Raw genomic sequence first — 19,809 nt, 5'->3', positions numbered from 1 at the left:
TTTGTCGTGAAATCTGTTGGTGCTTAACGAAATGTCCGGTACCACGAAATATTGTGGCAATATTTTCAAAGACTAACTACCTTTTTAATTGTCCATTATGTTTTACCATCGCAAGCGAAACGTTTTGCAACTTTTGTGTAATGATTTTTTCCAGTTTAAATTCAAAATATTGATTCTTCCTAATCCTTGCGAATACGTTTTCATGGTAGTGTAGCAATAAACAAACTTTGTTGTTTAATAGCAAGCGCGTCGAAGCTTGCAGCACCCATTAAGCGTAATTCATTCCGTTTAGTATGTTACACTATTCTTTACATATTTTTTTCCGAGGTTGGTGAGGTTGGCAATTTGCTAAACCTCCCTTTGGTTTGGGCTCATCATTGCCCTGCTGTTTGGCAATTTTATTTTTAGTGAAAAAGTCATTTAAATGGGGCAATAAATAATAATGGTTTGGCTTTGTTTTGGCGATGCCATGTTCCCCTCTTAGTCTTCGTTGGAGGTCCCTATAGAACAGGGGTTCTCAACCTTTTTTGTATGTTTTACCCCTTTAACAAAGATGAATATTAGATTTACTTCTCAATCTATTAGAATAAGGAAAGTAACAAATTACATCACATATAATCAATGCGACGCGTTCGCTTGCGTTTGGCAACGAGTTGTTGTCAAAAAATTCCAGTTTGGTCTATTTAACGCCAGTTTTTGCTCATCATAATTGGATGAGAATTTGCTAGGTGCCTTTTTAAAGGAGACGGTTTCATGGTACTGTTTAAAAATGTTTCCAACCACTGGACACACTGAGGAACTTAAAGACCAGTCTCAATATAATGTGAAAATCTAAAATTAAAATATATTTTTTGGTACTTTCTCTTCGTTCACGCCATTTTTAAGATTACATTTTGTGTTACTCTTACAGACTATAATGATCAGTCAATGAGTTGTTTAAAGCCTTAATGGTTGGACTAAAAAGATCAACCTTCTTAAACTAGCTTGGCCAGTTAAGCCGTACCCAGTGACAAAATTAGGCAATCACATGTATAACCAGCACTGACATTTGAAAAAGTGTATTGGAACTTTGAAAACTGCTCACAGACACGTTCTACAGTGGTCTCCAATCTTTGAATTAAGCGACCCCAATTTAAATAAGATGTAATCATAATTTACATTGCGACCTCATTTTGGAGACAATTATTGGCAATGTTAAAACAAGTGCTGGAATGCAGCAGAACGGGCACCTCCTTCGTCGGGTAATGTATTCATAATGAAAAGTAAAACTGTTTTCAGTGATAAGCCTCTTCGCCTGTTTGTGTTTCTAAGTGGATATGCTTTCTAATTTGCCCTGTGGAATGCAACCTCAGAAAACGCGGATGTTTTACTAGAAATCAACAGCATTTGTTATGATGTTACAAAAGAGGGACGATTTTACACATCTCCGTCTACTGTCTACGTTTGACACACTTGTACATGTAACTTGCTGTGGTTTTAGAAAAAGTGCGACATTTGCCGCGCTAAATCAAAAAACAAAAATTTTGTGAAATGTACGTTAACTGACATAGCAGCTCTTTAAGAGTTAAAAACAGCAATTTTTATGTAGAAGATGCACTCATTCACGTTTATTAGTGGGACCTCATTGTAAAGAAAACTAAATACATGAATTGTACTAAAACTAAAGTTGACACGAATATGGTGAGTTATGGCGACTCCACAAAAATGTTAGGCGACCTCACTTGGGGTCGCGACCCACGATTGGAGACCACTGCCTTAATCTATGCCGTGACTGCCGAAGAACCTGATCTTGCAAACAGTAAATGACGTATTAATGAAGTAACTGAAAGATAAGAATATTGTAAAGAAACTAAAAAAATGATCAATTAGCGAAGCATAACGTTATTGATACAAGGCGATAAAAAATCAACTAGCTTCAAAAAAGCAGTTCTAGGAAACTATGCAACCAATACCTACAGCTGGCACTATTTTTCTGTCTCTTCAGCTGATGTGGATATTTTGATTGATAGCTAATTTACCCCCTAAAGTGAGGAAGGCTGAGAAAGGCTGCTATAGAATCACATCAACTTCAGTTTGTACGCAACTACAAACATAAATCAGATTACATCACTCGGTATTTTTCTGGCCGCCCGCTCGGTCAGGCATCAGTTTTACCAAAATGCCGCCAACCAAAGAGCATTTTAGCCCGCAACAGAACATAAGAAACTATTCAAGACATCAGCTGCGGTTTTAAGGTCGAGCGGTTGTGCGCCCGACTGTGACATAGCGGATGAACGACGCTGATGACGTGTATTTTAGCTTTAAAGATGTTTTTTTCCTAAACTTTAATGACTGCAACTGTAAAGCAGTAGTCGCACATTTTCGACTTGGCATATTATGCTGATATTATTTTTACTTAAGCAAATTCATTTCCACTTAAAAACATTTTTTATTTAAATAAATTCATTTTCCACAAAACATTTTCACATGGTTTGACAAAAAATAATGGGCAAGTTTGTTACAAAGGGATACAATGTTGAACTTGTTAAATCAATGTTGAATTTATTAAAAAAAATCGTAAACAACAAAGTTTAACGACCACAAAAAATAATGTTAAACACAACAGTTAAGACACTAATCTGTGACACGACCAAAAGATCGAACTGGAAAGTGGGTGCAACCATTTAGTTAGCGTTAGTGATATGTTAATGATGTGGTAGTGATGTAAAGGATGCACTTTCTTAAGGTGATATAACGTGCGCGCTAAACCATTTTTCGTCCTGCAAAATCATCTCGCGTGCCAGGGGTTGCCGACCCCTGCCGTAAGTTGTTGATAGGTAATACTTTTGCAGAGTGAGGCTAACTTGCTGAATTCGGGCTGTTGATTCCCTAACATAAAGCTGCATGTATCGACAGGATACAATATAGGCAACGGTGCTATGATCGTTTCTCGACCAGCTCCAACTGAGCCTGTGTATAAGCTCATCAGTCAATTAAGCAATCAGTGTGGTCGAAGTCGCGAGGTTGAAACTCTAACTTTGCCTTATAAACTATATTGTGATAAAGCTGACTGATTTCGAAAATCCTTTCAAAGTCAACCGTTATGTTATTATGAGTACGGTATACCGCAGTCTTGGTTAGCATATTATTTCAGGGCAAAATTACAGTATATTCCCATGTGGATTTCAAAGATTAATTACGTTAAGTTGATGAATAGTACTAGGCCATTGAACTTGCACATTAGCAACGCACCTAGTAAATACTAGGACTTTTAAGCGGCTTAAGCCACACTTTGTTCAAAAGAAAGACGAAGGTTAAAAAAAACGTATAAATTTGAACTATAATGTCCTTTTCACCAAACGTGTCGGATAAGCAAATCAATCCTGGAATATATGAGCGCCCCTATCTTATGTTTTGCCACAGCATCATAGCACTTTAACTGTTGCACTACTAACTGATATATAGAGACCTTACCGAGTTCAATGATTTCCACAATATCAAATGATCTGTGACAATCTTGGTGGTGTATGAATTGATTTACTTCGCCAAAGTAAACGTGCTCAGCGTAAACTGTAGTGCCTCCAGCCTGAATAATGAAAGGTACAGAGAATACAGTTGACTAAACGTCTCGTGGTTTAAAGTATAAAGTATAATTGTCTATAGATCAGTTTTTGCTACTAGCTGGGAAACCATTTCGGGAGGTCCGCAAATAGAGAACATATGGTTAATTTCGTCAATAAAAATGCCATTTGTGCGACTTTAAAAACGTTTCAGTAATCGCGGAGTGATGTCCACCTCCAGCAAATATTTCGCGTAAAATTAAAACCACTATTGTGGGGGACGTTTTGATGACGGTCGGCAATTGTTGACAATTATTCTCAATATTATAAAGTGCAAAGCAAGTAAACGCGAAGTTTAACATTAGATTCTAATTACATGCTTGTATTCGTTCAGCGTGTTCTGATGAATAACACCTGTTGCCACCCGCGAAACACATGTCGCCCTTTTCTGACGGACTTCAGCCATAAGACGAAAACAAGACAAACAGCAACTTCGAAAAAACACACTTCGCAATATGACCGAAATAGGACTAAGCCGAATTGTCGTGAAAAATGTTTAAATCAGAATACGTCCTACATCAGTCGCAATAAGACCTATGGTCAGAATCAGGCCTATACAACATTTTACTCAACACCAAACCACACCCCTAAGTACATCACTAACTCAAGTAATAGTTTTAACCTTAACACAATTTTTAACCCCTACCATCCCCCCCTTACCCCAAACAAGGGTAAACAATCCGGTGCCAAAACATCAGCGCCCTAATGCTCAGATTAGGGCGCCCAAACGTCGAAACCTAAACGAACAATGCCAGAAAAACGTCATAGAACAATTATTGTAAAACATAAACTGGATGTTGTCTAATGAACTTTTGAAAAATATATAACTGAAATATAGTCTAATCGCGCGAAGCGTGAAAAAATGTGTTTATTGGGTTTTTTAATGTGTCATGTGACGCAGCTGTGCGGCTGATCGTCGAAACGGCGCGCATGCGAAGTCCCAGGCTGGTACCAAGTTCTTTGAACTGTCTGTGGTTTATGGTTTAATCATTTTTGTTTTTTGGGCCTATTAACGACATACAGATTTTTTGTGTCTGGACATTTAATCCTTCCCACTTGCTCAATAACAGTTTAAGAAACACTCACACAATCTTATCCGTTTAAACAAGGCTTTCGATTACTGCCGCTCAAGCTGCATAACACATGAGCCGTTAATTAGTATGAATCATCAATTATTATTTCATCTTGCTGTGACATTGCCGTCCAAATTGTTACATATCTTCTACACTGATTTCTTTTTGGATTAGTTGCAAAAATTTCCAAGCTGCATTTAGCATATCAACCATAAACGCATACCAGCACGGACACGGCCGCCAACAAATGCTTTAAAGAATACTTGTTAAAGGCCGCCGTTGGACACCGTTGATTTGGGATTAATGTATTTTTGCCAGTTTGCCTGTATTTTTTGCCAGTTTGGGAGGCTAACAATTCCTTTTTTGATACAATAAAACTTTTAACTACTCAATAACTCTGTGGCCAACTGAGAATGGTCGGCCCTCATGTTAGAAGTGCAACAAAATTAAACCTCCTGAAAGTGGACGTGTTTGGCTTAGGGAAGAGTTGAACAAACTATACGGCCCGCAATTCTATCCGGCCGGCGGCCTATTTTTCTTAAATTACATTAATGAAAACAAGCTCAACTTTCTATACGTTTGGTTGTAAAACACTGTTTTCTAGAGAGGTTTCCAGTCATTGACTCCAACAAACTTTATTTTAGCATAAAATAATTAGCATAATAATTAAAGCGCTTTGTGTTAGGCGTTTTTTCATATTTGCAGCGGAACTCTTCACATTCTTGTTTATATTATTGGTGTCTCAGAAAGTTCGTCATTTATTTTCAAAAACAACCCACTACGATTTCTTGTTGTTCAAAAAACGATTTTCTTGTTGTTCAAAAATATGTTCAAAATACCTTGACTGGGGCGTCTTTGGGATTTGTGGTGTTTTGCGCGGTCAACAATAAAACTTCCTGGACTGTTATCGGTTTATAACCGTAAGTTACCAATTGTTCTGATTTCAATTGAGCCCGTCGTTTTTGAGTTGGTGATTGGCCACAGCACGTTTCGCAGCAGCTTTACAGTCATCTCTCGCCAGGGAATTTTTTAAAGTAGCAAAACAATGGAAGTTCCTCCAATTATTTTCTCGCTTCACTCGCTTTACTTTCGCTTTTAGACTTCCTTGTTGAAATATTAGAAGAAATTTGAAACATGATACAATACATAACTTGGAAATCGCCGACCTGACTAAAATTTTAACTAATTTTTGTTGTTGTTGTTGTTGTTGTAGCTATATGGTGATCTAACAGACCAAACTTAAAATCGACGAATCGCATTATGATAAAGCGACTTAGTTATTGTATGAACAGGTAACATTTCCCTATACTCTACGACAGGGTTTCTCAACCGTGGCCCTCGGCCCTCTTGGGGGGCCACGGAGCGATGATTGGGGGGTAACGGGCATAACTCTTTAATCTATATAGGTCATGGTATTACAAAACTTCTGCCGTTTATGTCAGGTAATTGTAACCGATATAATTTATTCGATTAAAGCCGCCTATCGCTGGGGCGAAACAAATACTGTGCTGCTTCAAATGCAGCCATATATGTGGCGTTAGAGCTTTTCGGGACGGCCAGTTATTGACCGATAACCTTTCGACTTATCATTAGGTGTCTGTCAAAAAAACTCGTAATAGCTCAAGATTGTTGTGTCTATTCGAGATTCGTCCTCACTAATAACAAGAACGTAAAGTGCGTTTAGTTCGCAACTACAACTATCTTTGCGAAGCTGAATTTTCGTATCTTGCGTGAATAAAACCGAATTGTCCAAAACAAAACAGAGTCGAATAAAAAAACCTTGCGGAGTACAAGAATAAGCTTTGCAATGACTACTAACTACGTTAATTTAAAGTAAACAGATTTGTCAATTTATTAGAAAGTGAGTAAGTTTATTCGTTAGACTTCGTTTAATTGTTGTTTGTTCCTGACGTGGAGAAGTAAAACAAGTGAAAACACGTTAATGCAATGCTAGTTATTTTTATAAGCAGGGGGGCCACGAGGGTTGAGATATTATCAAAGGGGGCCACGAAGCATAAAAATTTGAGAACCACTGGTCTACGACGTCAACCTCAATCGTTCCCCAAACTTTATTTCTAAAAGTTCCCTTATTCTCTTGACATTTCATTTCGTACTGCAAAGGCTTGTTCCGGGCTCATAGTAAATTTCTGTTTAGTTTCTTCGCATAAACAGTTTTACTTGACGTCATCTCGCCTATTAACTCGAGCAAAAGTGCATTGTGCCTACCGCGCTGCTCTATAAAGTGTCATTAGGTGGTTTTCTCTTTGTTGAAATATAAACGAAATGTACCACAGTCTGTTCGCCATTAAAAGGCATAAAAAACTGCTTTGTGTTGTAAATATTTTAACTTTCAATTTGTGATATGTTGCCTATGGATATGGTAATTTTGTGACTTGATTTTTCAATACTTCGAAACAAAAATCATAATAACATTTATGTATAGGCCTAGCACAGGGGTGTCCAACATGAGGCACGCGTGCAACATGTGGCAGGCGACCTAGTAAAAAAATGGCGCGCAAGCCCCCCCCAAAATACAGCCAATACAACATGTTTCCAAACTGCACATCAAAAGAAGAAACACGCAAATATTTTTGTCTTAATTAACCGCCTCGTTTCGCACTGTAATTTTTGTTTATCTTGGTTAGTGTTTCATAAATTTAATTTGGTTGTTGTACATTACACAATTTTCGAGTTTTATATTTTAAATCCCATTTAGTAGCCTTTAATATTGTCTTATTTGCCACGAAGTAAGTAAAAAATATAGGTAATTAGGACGATAAGCAAGTCGTTATTGTAATGAGTGTTAACTAGTTACCATTTTATACGTAGGAACAATATTAAAGTGCTTTAAAATCAGCGCTTATGTAAGACTCGACCGACTGAGATTTCTTACCTTGCCTATAGATTGAGAGGTAATGGAACGATTTTGAGTCGCCATTTTTGCATTTACTATCTAATGAACCAACACCTTTTTCGGCAAAAAACACGTTTTAGCTTGTTGCCACAAATAGCAAGTTTTCCGTAGACTCTTATCAAAAATTCGTTTATGTTGAAAATTTAAGAATACCCAATTAATGGTAAAAAACATGGAAACAATCGATTCCAAAATGGCGATACCATAATGGCCGGTTTCCAGTTACGTTAAAATGATTTCTAAATTAAAATGACCTTATGACTAAATAAATTTACCGCTAGTTATGTAACAAAAATATTTAATCACTATACCCAATAATTTTTTGAAAGTCTTTGTCTTGTATATTTTTTATTTTCATATTTTCATTTATGTTTTGTCAAACACCAGGAAACATTAAACGTGAAACTGTGTTGTTTTTGTACTCCATACTGATCTTTATGATCATTGCCATGGCAATTTTGTAGGATTAATCTTTTTGCGTGTAAGTTTAGCATTCGTTTTTAAATGCTACATATGGGTGTGGCGTTTAGGTTTTAGTTTTAACCTTGTGAATCATGTAGGTATTATTTTTTGTACGTATTATTTTTTAAGAAAACGAGATCAAATGGCCTTTCAGCTCTAAAAACTTGGCGATGCGTGGCATAGACAAATAAACCTGCAGCATACAACCTGCCTTTATGGTCAGATGATAAGAAATTTCGGGAGTGCGTTAAACAATTTTTGCTTGGAGTTAGATTTAAATTATACATAGATTATAATAATAGCTTACCGATGTGCCAGGTGGTTAGGTGTCTTCACCATCTGAAAGCGGATTTAGTCTTTCTTAATCAGAATACATTTCTAGAATTGACCTATTATGTCACTGAGGTTTAAAGAATGTCAAATAACGTCTGAAGATTTAAAAATAAACGACAAGAAAACCGAAAAGTATGGAGATATTAGGTTAAATTGTAACTGCAAATCAAAACAATCTCCACAAGCGCGCTTACCCGCGTTATACGTTTTATCTGCAATAATTACTTAAGTGGGGTTTTGCCAATTTTCACTCGATTTTTACTGAGCTAACATCTCCCCTTTTGTGCGAAACAATCCTTTTCACAACATTGTTTTGTTTATTTACCAGTTCTTTTTATTTCAGTTGCTACTTCCCTATAAGTGGGTCTTAATACTAGCAGTCAACGTGCTTTGTATCACCGATAACGAGACCAGCACTTATGGGACTTCCGGATCCAAAGCTGATACACATAGTAAGCAGCAGTGCGTAGCAGACTTGGGGAACTATATTTATTTTAGCCTTTAAAATTAGAATAAAACTAAAATTAGAGCGTTTAAGCTTTTTCCAAATTAGATTAGAATTAGACTTAGATCATTTTAGTTTTCTCAAATTGAATTCGAATTAGAATTACCGAATTTTTAGAACAACGAATTTCAACTGGAATTTAAACTATAGATTTGCATTACAATTTTATGCTCTTTAGCATTGCATATGCTTTTCGGAATGTTCAAATCAACAACAACTCGTTCCACCCAAAGAGTTTTATTTCAATCTCTTTATTTTGGCTGAGAGACTAAAATCGCCGTTCGACAAATTAGCATTTTTGGTGCAAATCGAATTAGATTAAAACTAGAATTAGAGCACACTAGCAATCTACAAACTAGATTGGAATAACAATTAGCCGAATTTTGCTCTAATTCATTGGATTAGAAAACTAGAATTTTTCAGTTGTCCAGGTCTGCTACGTATAGTTTCCGTGTGAATCACAATAATAGAGTATAGAGAGCAAGTATCCTATACTTATGCTAAGTCACAGTTAAAACACATTCAAGTGTGAAAATCCTGATATAACCCAGGTGACTGTTTCTTTAAAACATGAGTCCTTTATTGTGGAGTAAACAAGCAATCAATTGAGCATAACACAGACCAAACCAAAATGAACAGCAAGTCAAACGTATTTATCCAATATTAAAATTTGCCATTACAAACCTACTTAATAAGACAAACAAACCTAACAAAACATCGTAATCATAATATATACAACGGTAAGTAGAAAACTAAAAAATGATCCATTATTATCGAACTACAGCATTACCACTACAAACCTATACAAAACAAACCTAACAAAACACCGTAATCATAATATTTACAAAAGTAAGCAGAAATTGAAAATTACACATTATCGAACTACACTTACAGCAATATCTTGTAAAATAAAAGAAGCCCAGTAAACAAAACTCTGTTTAAAACAAGCGATACATACAAATATTTCCATTGATCGTTCCATAAACTTTAAAAAAAAAGTTAAGTAGCTCATATCAGAGACAGCGTGAAAGTGAAACAGCAAACAAAAGCATAACATTGCCAAACAAGCCAAAATATAGTTATTTCAACTAAAACAAATATACGCATGCGAGGTGTGATTTGACCCTTTGTACAAATGGCCTGGGTTAACAGCACTGGTAGCCTACAGTGACGTCTAGCATGTTTGAACTAGAGATAATTTATTTTTCCTAACGGTAAAGGGACAACTAGGAGGGTTGATTCTAAAATATGGCTGAGTGCTACACGCCAAAAAGTCGTAAAATGCCCTATGCATGGGCAAAGAAAATACTTAATACAAAAAGCGAGACAAACGTAACTGTACGTAAAATGCTCTATGCATGAGCAAAGGAAATTCATAAGGCAAAAATAGAAAAGTGTTAAAAATTAAAACAACGTGTTGGAATGGACACAACAGTTCTTATGACAGAAGACGACGCTAACAACCACTAGAGTAGAGTATTGCCAACAAAGGGTCGTGGACTGTTATTAGGTTAGGGGTTTAGTTGCGCGGTTGTAAGGCGGAGGTATAGGGGTATGAATTTAGGACTAGTAATTTCGGTTAGCATTGGATCTTATTTATCAATTAGGTGCAATTGTTTTATAGTATCATGTTGGAAAATGGTGTGCTGGGGGAGGGAGTTTTGTACTCAAAGGTTGTATTTACTGGGTAGCGTGACTATCAAGGGGAACTCAACTATCTGAAATATGGGAAGTGTATAAGGTTCGATGATGAAAAAGGAGGCTGATTATACGTTTTAAGTGGACATCGAGATAAAAGGTAATGTGGACAATCAAGTAACCACCGTGGGGACGATTTTTCGCCAAGGTGATTACGGGTATAGTTGGATTACTGGGGCCTATAACATATTTCAACAATTTTTCGTTTAATCAAATTTTGGAATCGGTTTGGGTGATACTAGATGTAATATAGCTGAATAAAGTGTGGAAGACGAAGGGTTATACAATGGATTGCTTTTCTGTTAAAAATGTCAAATTTGCAGGATCTAGCTTTAACTTTGTATATCATTTTTGCCAGTTCAATTTGGGTTGCACCCATTAGGATAATAAGTGGATATATTGATATCCAGTTTCTCCAAGGGATGTTTTTTATGAGGGGGAACGGACCGGGTATAGTTTGCTTTCTTTCTGTGCGACCGTTTTTTTTTTTTCAATTTTGTAAGGGTTTCTAAAAGTCCTGGTAGTTAGGGGGTAAAAAGGTTAAGTTAACGCCGTCCGCTTATAGGCGACAAGCCTGGGTGATTTATAATTAGGGGCTTTGGTGTTGAAATGGTGAGATTTTCACTTTGTTAAAGGAGGTCGATGGCGACCAGCAAAGTGAGACATGCAGGTGACCTTGTTTCATTCCCCACATGATAGCCACGGTGTCAGAAGCCAAAATAATGTTATATATTTATACAGCCGTCTGGGTGAACCTGTCGCACAATATTTTCCAGGAACGGCAGAAAAGCTGAGCGTTTTTTATTTTTGTGCGACAAATTGAGGTTTTTCAGTAACTTGGGGGCGTATTAGCCTTGTCCTGAATCACATTATGTCGCACTTTTTCTTCTTTGAAATACTGTCTGAGATTTCTGTTTATTGAGCCTTAAACATAACAAATCGCAGGTAAGAAGTCATAAAACCGCCATAAACTATAAAGTGACGTACCACAGATTTGAGGCGTAATCTGATTTTTTGTATGACGTCATTCGATATTCCGCAACCATCACAAGACAAAACCTGAATGTTGTGAGCGCATGAGGTCAGTAGTTCGCCTCCTTCATCTCCAAGTGGGTTGTACCTAACATCCAGTACCTTTATCTGTAAACACCATTTTAATATTTATTTTCCTTGGCACAAGAAAATATTGCTCAGGAAATGTGGTGGCCACGTTGAAAAAATAATCTTTGTTGCAACATCAATTTAATACATTAAATGTAAATATTGAACTCACCGGCTTCTTCAGATTTGCGATCGCATTCGTCAAATATTTTAATCCAGAGTCTGTGATGTCACTATTGATAAGTCGTAGATGCTCAATGTTGTGTACGCAAGTCGAAATAAATTCAATACCTCTTGAACCAATTGCGTTTCCAGTTAAATTAAGCATACGCATCTTTAAAACAAAAAGATAATTACATTTTATGTCGTTATAATATTGTAATAATTATAAACGAATTTTAGTTAAAAAAAGTAAAAAGACCGTATGGTAGCCTTAACAATTAACAGTTTAAAATGTAAGGCAATTTTTACCGGCTTCTTCAATTTGCCGATTGCTTTGGTAAGATCTTCCAAATCAAGTCCAACAATCCCGCAATAACGGAGCCATAAACTTTCAATGTTGCTGACGCAAGCGGAAAGGGATTTCAAACCACGTGACCCAAAGGAGATATCATCCAACATCAACCACGAAATCTAAATTTGCAAAGAGGTAAAGTCTTAAATCGTGGTAAATAACTTTTACACAGTTTTTTTTTCTTTTAGAAAAACCTTTGGCTAAAATTCGACCGAATGGTAAAACTATGACTTGATTGTAAAACTATCGGGGTAAACTGCAAAGCAGGCTCTTCAAGGAGGAGATAAGCGAGTTAAAGAACTTTTGAATGACGTCGGTCAAAAAATAACTTTTTATGCATTCGATATAGTAAATACAAAACAAACTGTTAGTCATTTAAGAATTACCAGAGCTACTAGAAAGAAAAACTTTGTGGCTACTAGTAATTTTGAGACTTAAGTTTTAGAAAAATTAAAAAAAAAAACTTGATGAAATTTAGAAATCGTAGATTCCATGGCGGACCAAATGTATGCTAAGAAATAAATATGCTTCACATTTTATCTAATCTCTTAGTTTTCGTAAATAAGAACAACTTTACGTGACTGTTGCAATCGTTAAACATTCTCACGTACGGGTTGTTGCAGGTTTGTGATGGCACTGCTCAGCTTTGACAAATCGTCGTCTTTCATGTCGCAATCGACCAACCGAAGCCGCTCGATTTTATGAACAACTTGTGCAATGATCTCAAAGCCACGTGACCCGATCTTGTTTTGTCTCAAATTGATAAATTTGATCTGTAAAAAATACGTTGTGTTAATTCAGGGCTGGCTAACACGCGACTCGCGAACCGCATGCGGCTCTTCAACCAATTTTTTTCCGTCCTTACGTTCAGATTGTATTAATGTTTTTAGAATGTTTAGTGTAAATTTTCGCTTGCTTAATTTTTGGCCCATTTTAATTGCCTTAATTTAAAATTTGGTGCGCATATTGCGAGACACGTTTTTATGCTGCAATATATCTTGTCCCGTTTTACGAAATCTTGCAGCATAAAAACGTGGTGTATTTCATATCAGTCTGTTAACTGTGCGTCTCACGGCTATTTGGTAGCTCAGAAAGGGCGAAGAATGTATTTAAGCTTATTTTCTGTGAGAGAAATTTAAGGAGGCGTGGTTCGAGAATATAAGAGAGCATGGTACAAAACTACTAGACCCAACCCTCCTCAGCTTAAATGTAACCTATACGTAAAATTGGTTAGTGGGCAATATTTATAAAAAGTCCAAAGCGGAGCAAAATTACCCTGTATGTGAGGAAGGAGGAAACGAAGTTACATTTATTTCTGTAGATAAGTAAGGTGTGGCTCTTTGCATAGAAAAAATTAAAAAATGCAGCTTTTTATCTTTAATCGATTGTTGACCTCTGTGCTACTACAACAATAGTTTGTACCGACAATTCATTCTTGGGTTGACGGTGTTATTTTATGTATACTATTTTATTTTTTCCCGGAGGGTGTCGGGAGATATTTTTTTGAGGGGTAAGGAGTATCATTTTTTAATAGAATTAATTGTTTACCGGGGGTTATAGTTTTTTTTAAAGATGGACTAACCAAAACGGGAACACACAATATTACAGAAAAAGGAACCAAATCTAAAGAAGATTAATCTATATACGATAGCTTTAAGACCAACAACATAAGAAAGTCAAATGCCATAAAATGCATAGTAATATTCAGACGTTATTTCGACTATTAAGTATGAGTCTAATTTTGATGTTCTCCAGAACTGTGTTTTATTCCGATGTTTGTATTGTTCTTAAATCGGAATATCGTTAGAGTATGTTTTTTTTGGTGGCCATAGGATTCTAATTAAAATATGTTTTTTATATACAAGTTGTATTTCTTTGATTATTAAGGGAAGAGGGTTATTAGTATTATTCGTAAGTGTAATATATATTACTAATAAAGGTTAAAAATATTATGCACTATCCATTGCCTCCAGTGGCGTATCCAGGGGGTTGGGGGGTTCTTATCCCCCTATTTGCAAGTGATATTATCGTTTTTTTAATCGTTTTGTCACGGTTTAACAAACTGTTCGAAGCGGCGTGCCTTTTAATGGTAGTTGGGTCACGCGTCTTAATGTGATGCGAAACCAAAATCAAGCGCAGGGGGGGGGCAAACAACTGTATTTAATGATCTCGTAAAACAACGCAATAAAATACCAAATATCGCAACGACATGTTTATCGCTTGCTTCGTCGAATGCTCAAGTGATACTCAAGCTCGTATTTACAGCTTCTCGCGGAATCGCGAACTGATAAATCACGCCCTTCCCTTTGGTCAAACAATCGTTAAGCCGGGTTCAGCGGCACGCGACACGCGACACGCGATGCATGTCAACGCAAAATTAGGCATTTAAGCATTTTCTAAGACCACGTGTTAAGTGTTCAATTGACACAACTCATTTTTCCTCAACCGCAGCTTGTAATTTAGCTGACTTGGCACACAGCTCGGCGCAGATGTTGCGCTAATCGTGGCATAATAACACGCGGGAAAAACGATCTTCGTTTAGTATTGCAGGTGACGAAAGGCGTGCTTGTAGTTTAGCGCTAGTCTCTTTATAGAACTTAGGAAATTTTTTCGTCTAAAAGTAACGATTGCACACTAAGTTGTCGACGACCCACGTGTTCGCTTTGCGTCTAAAAGTTCGATTTTGCTAGGACGTAAATCGGCTGTTTCTGATTAGTTTTTATGACGTCTTGCAATTACAATTTGTGACGTCATACGGTCACTATCTTATGACGTCATTGTTTATTACCGTTTAAGGAAAAATAGGGGAATACCCTAAGTTGCCAATGCAGCACCCCTTTTTGATTTTTTGATTGCCCCCCCTGGAAAATTTTCTGCGGGCGCCCCTAGATGTTAAAGTGTAACAAGCTATATGAAGCCTAAACCAAAACCCTGATGAGAAATGTTTAAAATTAACCCTGGCAAATAAAGCTATTATACCGGCCCGCTGGCACTGACAAACTAACGATACTAGGCTAACAAATTAAAATATATAACACCCAACAAAATATATAACAACCTAACCAATAGTTTCTCTTGTCTTGCTAAGGTAAATAATTACGTGCCGTATGTTAGGTTTATATTAAACGAATATCTGATTGCAAAATGAGTAAGATAATATTACCGCAGTTCTGCATTCAAGCAGTTTCGTTGCCAGACACTCAACTTGGTCGTCAGTAATATTGCACCGCTCCAGGTCAAGTCTTTCGGTCTTTTCAAGGCATTGGCATAAGAGTGTGACGCCAGCATCACCCAGATCGTGGCCGGTCAAATCAAGGAGATCAATCTGACGGAACACAGGTGGATAAATATTAATGTGGGTCGCATTTTTAGTTGAGAAACAGGAAAAAATGGCTTGTTCGGGTTGTCTTGTACACATCCGATTAATACAAATAGTGTATTTTTTATGACTTTGGTAAATCAATGCCATTTCCGTTAGGGCTCCCATATGTCATCGTTTAAATAGATTTGTCCTTATTTTTTAAAGAAAAATATTTTGCACTTTGTTCTTTTATTTACAAGAGATATGTATTTTTACGTGACTTTTGCATATAAGACCTAAGTTAAGTCAAATGGATTTTCAGCGACAGAATGAGTTCCATTAATTTTTTATCCGTATTTCCTATTGAAAAATTTAGGGAAACATTAAATATTTTTGCTATAACTTTACTTAATGTGTGTAATTTTCCAAAATAGGTTACAAATACAATAAACGCCTCGTTTTGTCACCTTGTTTTTTCGTCGTTTTTCTTCACTGTATATATACCTCTGCAAGGTTACAAGTTTATATGCCCTGATGAAGATTACCTGGATAGGTTATCGAAACGTCGGTACAGAATAAATAATTGTCGGAAGAACCCTCTTTATAATTAAATACAATAAACGTAAAGCATTTTGCATTATACTTTTGTCATCTTTCTAAGCGATGAAACCATGGGAGGTCTATTATTATAAGTTAGAAATTCTTCTTTTTAATATTTAGAACCACACTAATTTACCAGCGAAAAACAATTTCATGACCAGTCTGTTTTCCCTAAACGAGGAACAAATGTTATAATAACACAACGATCTATGTTGTCAATGGGACTATTTTCCTAACCTTTTGATAGTTTGTCTCAGTAAACCGCAGAAAAACAAAACATAAAAATAAGTTATTCGGTCGTACGATTTCAATTGTGAACAAAATATAGCAATTGTGACAAAACAATATATTTGAAGTAGGTTATTGTCTTTGTACGTTGAAAGGACTTCTAAACAGAGAGTCGAACAGTTTGACTTTTCAGTTTCAGGTTCGATTCGGGTTCAAGGATTTTCGGAATACGGTTCAGTTCCTGTTTGGGTGCGGAGCAATTTAAAAGTTCCGGTTCAGCCCTGCGGTTCGACCACAGTTATTTCAAAACCGGTTTATAAAGATCCGGTTCGAATTTAATTTAAGTTACGCTAAATCCAAAAATGTGTATCAATAAATGTGGAGAATAATTATTGAATTATAACTTATATGAAATCCGAGTTTCGTGGCGTATTAAAAAGCAAACAGCTCATCACTAAAATACCTAAAAAATTAAAAAGCAACGTGGTTTCGAAAAATGTTATTTTTTTTCATAAAAGTTCGAAAATAGCATGACTTGACTCTGTAAAATACAAGTTATAACGTCATGCTGGAGTGAACCGATTTCCTTACAGGTTCGGGTTCGATAAAAGTTCAGGTTCTTTTAAAATATTCGATTGAGTTCCTGTTCGGTTCTCTAAAATCTTACAAAACGGTTTAGGTTCGGTTACGTTTCGGAAAAATTTGGCTTAAAACCGGTTATATTATTATGAAAAAAATTACAATTTGGTTTGCGTTCGGTTTCACTACCTGCTTCTAAATGGAAAAAGCGTTTAAAATAATTAAGGCTTAATGCACTTTTTAGGCACAGACTATAACAATTAAAATCGGTAAGCTAGAACAGTTTCTTTGCAGCTGGTAAAACATCAAAAGTCATCAATGATCATGCAAAGTGTGCAGCATTTAGTCTGTATAATGTAACTAAGTTTTAAATAAACAAAATGGCGTTTAAAAGTTATATTGAGCAATTGAAAGGTTTACTTTAAAAAGCAAAGCTTTCATTTTGATTGCCTTTCAAATGTAAAAAAATATAGGCTATTTTCAATTATCCAGGAAAAATGTATAGTTTTCGCCTGGATAACAGTGGTAAATGTCTTACAAAACGGCTTAATTGCAATATCCTGCATATGTTCGCCTTTTTTTAGATAACAACAGACAAACGAATAATTACCGCGACCCCAGTTAGACTTTTCGAAAATGCCATTACGCAAACAGTATAACAATATCATACAAATACGAAAAATATAATTTATAATGTACTTATGTGGCTAGACGTACTGAATTTGTTCGTAGTTTGATGGATTCCAGTATTTTTCTGATGCTCTCACATGAAAGTTCGCAAAACGCCAGCACAAGTTCTTTCATATGTGGAACTTGAGAAATAATTTCGTCGATTTCGTGAGTTTTTATCTTAGTGTTTTCAATGCAACACTTAATCACCTAGAATCAACAAGAAAATAGTTGCATAAACAACAAAAATAAAGATGTCAAACGTATTAACCTGATGACGTGTTGTTGATATTCCGTCAAAAAAATGACGTAATCCATTTTCCGCGAAAGTTGCTCGTTCCATACAAACCCCAATATTGATCGATATTTGCCTGTCAGTTGCACGTAACACGTAACAAAGACTTGTCACGTGATTCGGAAGAATTACACCCGAGATTAAAATTTTATCTGGGAGAAAACTGGCAAGGCAGTTCGTGAATTCGCCACACCTGGATTCGTGAGCTAAACTGCAAAGTGTAAAAAGTGAATCATTATCGTCACGAGATCCAAATTCGTACAGAACAACTAAAGATTCGAAATCAAAACAAGCATCGATATGCACTGGGTAATCTGAGAAACATAAGGTTTTATACTCGGTAGCCTTTCTGGTGAACATTTCCATCAGCACGGTTTTCTTTGTTTCGAAATCACATGTTTCCAATGAAGGAATGAGAGATGTGAGTTTGTCGAGGACTGTTGGATTGATGAGGCCGAAGAGAAAGCGCAAAACCATCTCCCACTCTTTCTCCTCTAAAACCTCAAGGATTCCTATGAATCCGTCCATCTCTGTAACCAACATTAAGTGCAAAGAAGTATAGAATTCCTGCCATAGAAGATGAGAAAAGAAGTAACTCCGATTGCCTTTTAGAATCTTAGAATGTAAATCGCTGAATTTCCATTGAAGGTTGATGAATTCTTCCCAAGCCTTAGCGTTCACTCCGCAACTTATCAGATCTCTAGATTGAAAAACGAGCTCGTTCTTAAGCATACCATTTAGTGCTAGTTGTGAAAGCTTAAGCAAGTCATTTGGTTCCAGAACTGAATGTGAATATTGAAAGCAGCGAATAACAAAGGAAGTAAATATATCTGTAATGGAGAAACCTTCCATATCCGAACCACAATCTTGAGCGTATGACACCACTAAGTTGGTAAACACTGGAATAAAACACAAGCTATTGGCTAAAGGATTTTTCTCCAAAGCATTTAAAACCTTATTACACTCCTCTTCGTTTGGTAAATTTCTGCGAATCAACAAATCTTTAGATTCTTCACCCAACCCAACTACACAGCCTGTGAAGATAGGTTTGCACAGATGATAGAGGTCGTCATATGATCCTGGTCGTGATATGAGCATCTTGTGAGCATCAGGAAGCACACGACCATTCTGAATATTCTTGAAGATTATGTCAGGAGTCGCCTTATCGAACAAGCCGATAGCAGATGGAGCTTCGGAAAGATTTGGCAGTCGTGCTTCATCCAAACCATCAAACACAATGTAAGTATTGGTCGATTTACTGATACGTTTTAGAAGTTGCTTGTCGCTTTCTGGACTATATTCCCACTCAGGAAGAGCAGATCGGAGCAGGAGCTGGAGAATGGAGATGGGGATGCTGAAGTCGAAATCACGAAGAAAGATAAGAAATAGATAACAGTCGCCATTCCTCTCACGTGTGCTCTTAATGTGCTGTAAGAATTGCTTTCCAAAAGTAGATTTGCCAATTCCAGCAATACCAACCACACCCACAACGTTGCCATGTTTTTGGATAAATTTACGTTTTGCAGGTTGGTTGTTGCATTCCAATTCCGACTGTGTTTGGGCATTTCGTTTTGCAGAAGGATATATATTTTCGACGGTTAGGAATGTTGCGTCACTAGTAACGTGTTTGTGACGTAATAAACCCCCACTGATGCCGAATTTTTCTTGAGTTTTTTGTTTTGTTTGAATAACATCGAGCAGAACCGGTTCTATTCTTTGCAATCCAAAGACAACATCAATGTTTTCCTTCAGTGATTGTCGTAATGTTTCATCTACAACGCATAGAACAGATTACAATGTAATGCTTTGGTGACAGTTATAAACTCCTGTGCCCTTTAAGTAAGGAATTTCTTTACTATATTTGTATTAATATGTAGGCGTCAGATAGTAGGATTTTTCCAGATTGTTATATATTGGAAAAACAAATATTCAGCAATG

At 36.5% G+C, this 19,809-nt stretch overlaps 1 protein-coding gene across 1 annotated transcript; it reads right to left on the bottom strand.

Annotated features, from left to right (window-relative positions):
* Positions 1-4,716: 4,716 nt before the first annotated feature.
* On the bottom strand, positions 4,717-19,370 carry LOC146138658 (NACHT, LRR and PYD domains-containing protein 3-like). The gene is made up of 8 exons (XM_083394641.1): positions 19,351-19,370; positions 18,178-19,225; positions 15,363-15,524; positions 12,811-12,972; positions 12,157-12,318; positions 11,858-12,019; positions 11,572-11,724; positions 4,717-4,731 (listed from the first exon to the last, which is right to left on the bottom strand). Exons 1-8 carry the CDS (start codon positions 19,368-19,370, stop codon positions 4,717-4,719), a joined length of 1,884 nt encoding a protein of 627 aa, XP_083250767.1.
* Between the last annotated feature and the right edge of the window lie 439 nt (positions 19,371-19,809).

This window comes from Ascidiella aspersa, chromosome 7 (genome assembly GCF_963924565.1).
Source record: "Ascidiella aspersa chromosome 7, kaAscAspe10.2, whole genome shotgun sequence".
Lineage (NCBI taxonomy): Eukaryota > Metazoa > Chordata > Ascidiacea > Phlebobranchia > Ascidiidae > Ascidiella > Ascidiella aspersa.
Note: the sequence above shows the minus strand (reverse complement) of the source record. Positions and strands in the feature narration are given on the sequence as shown.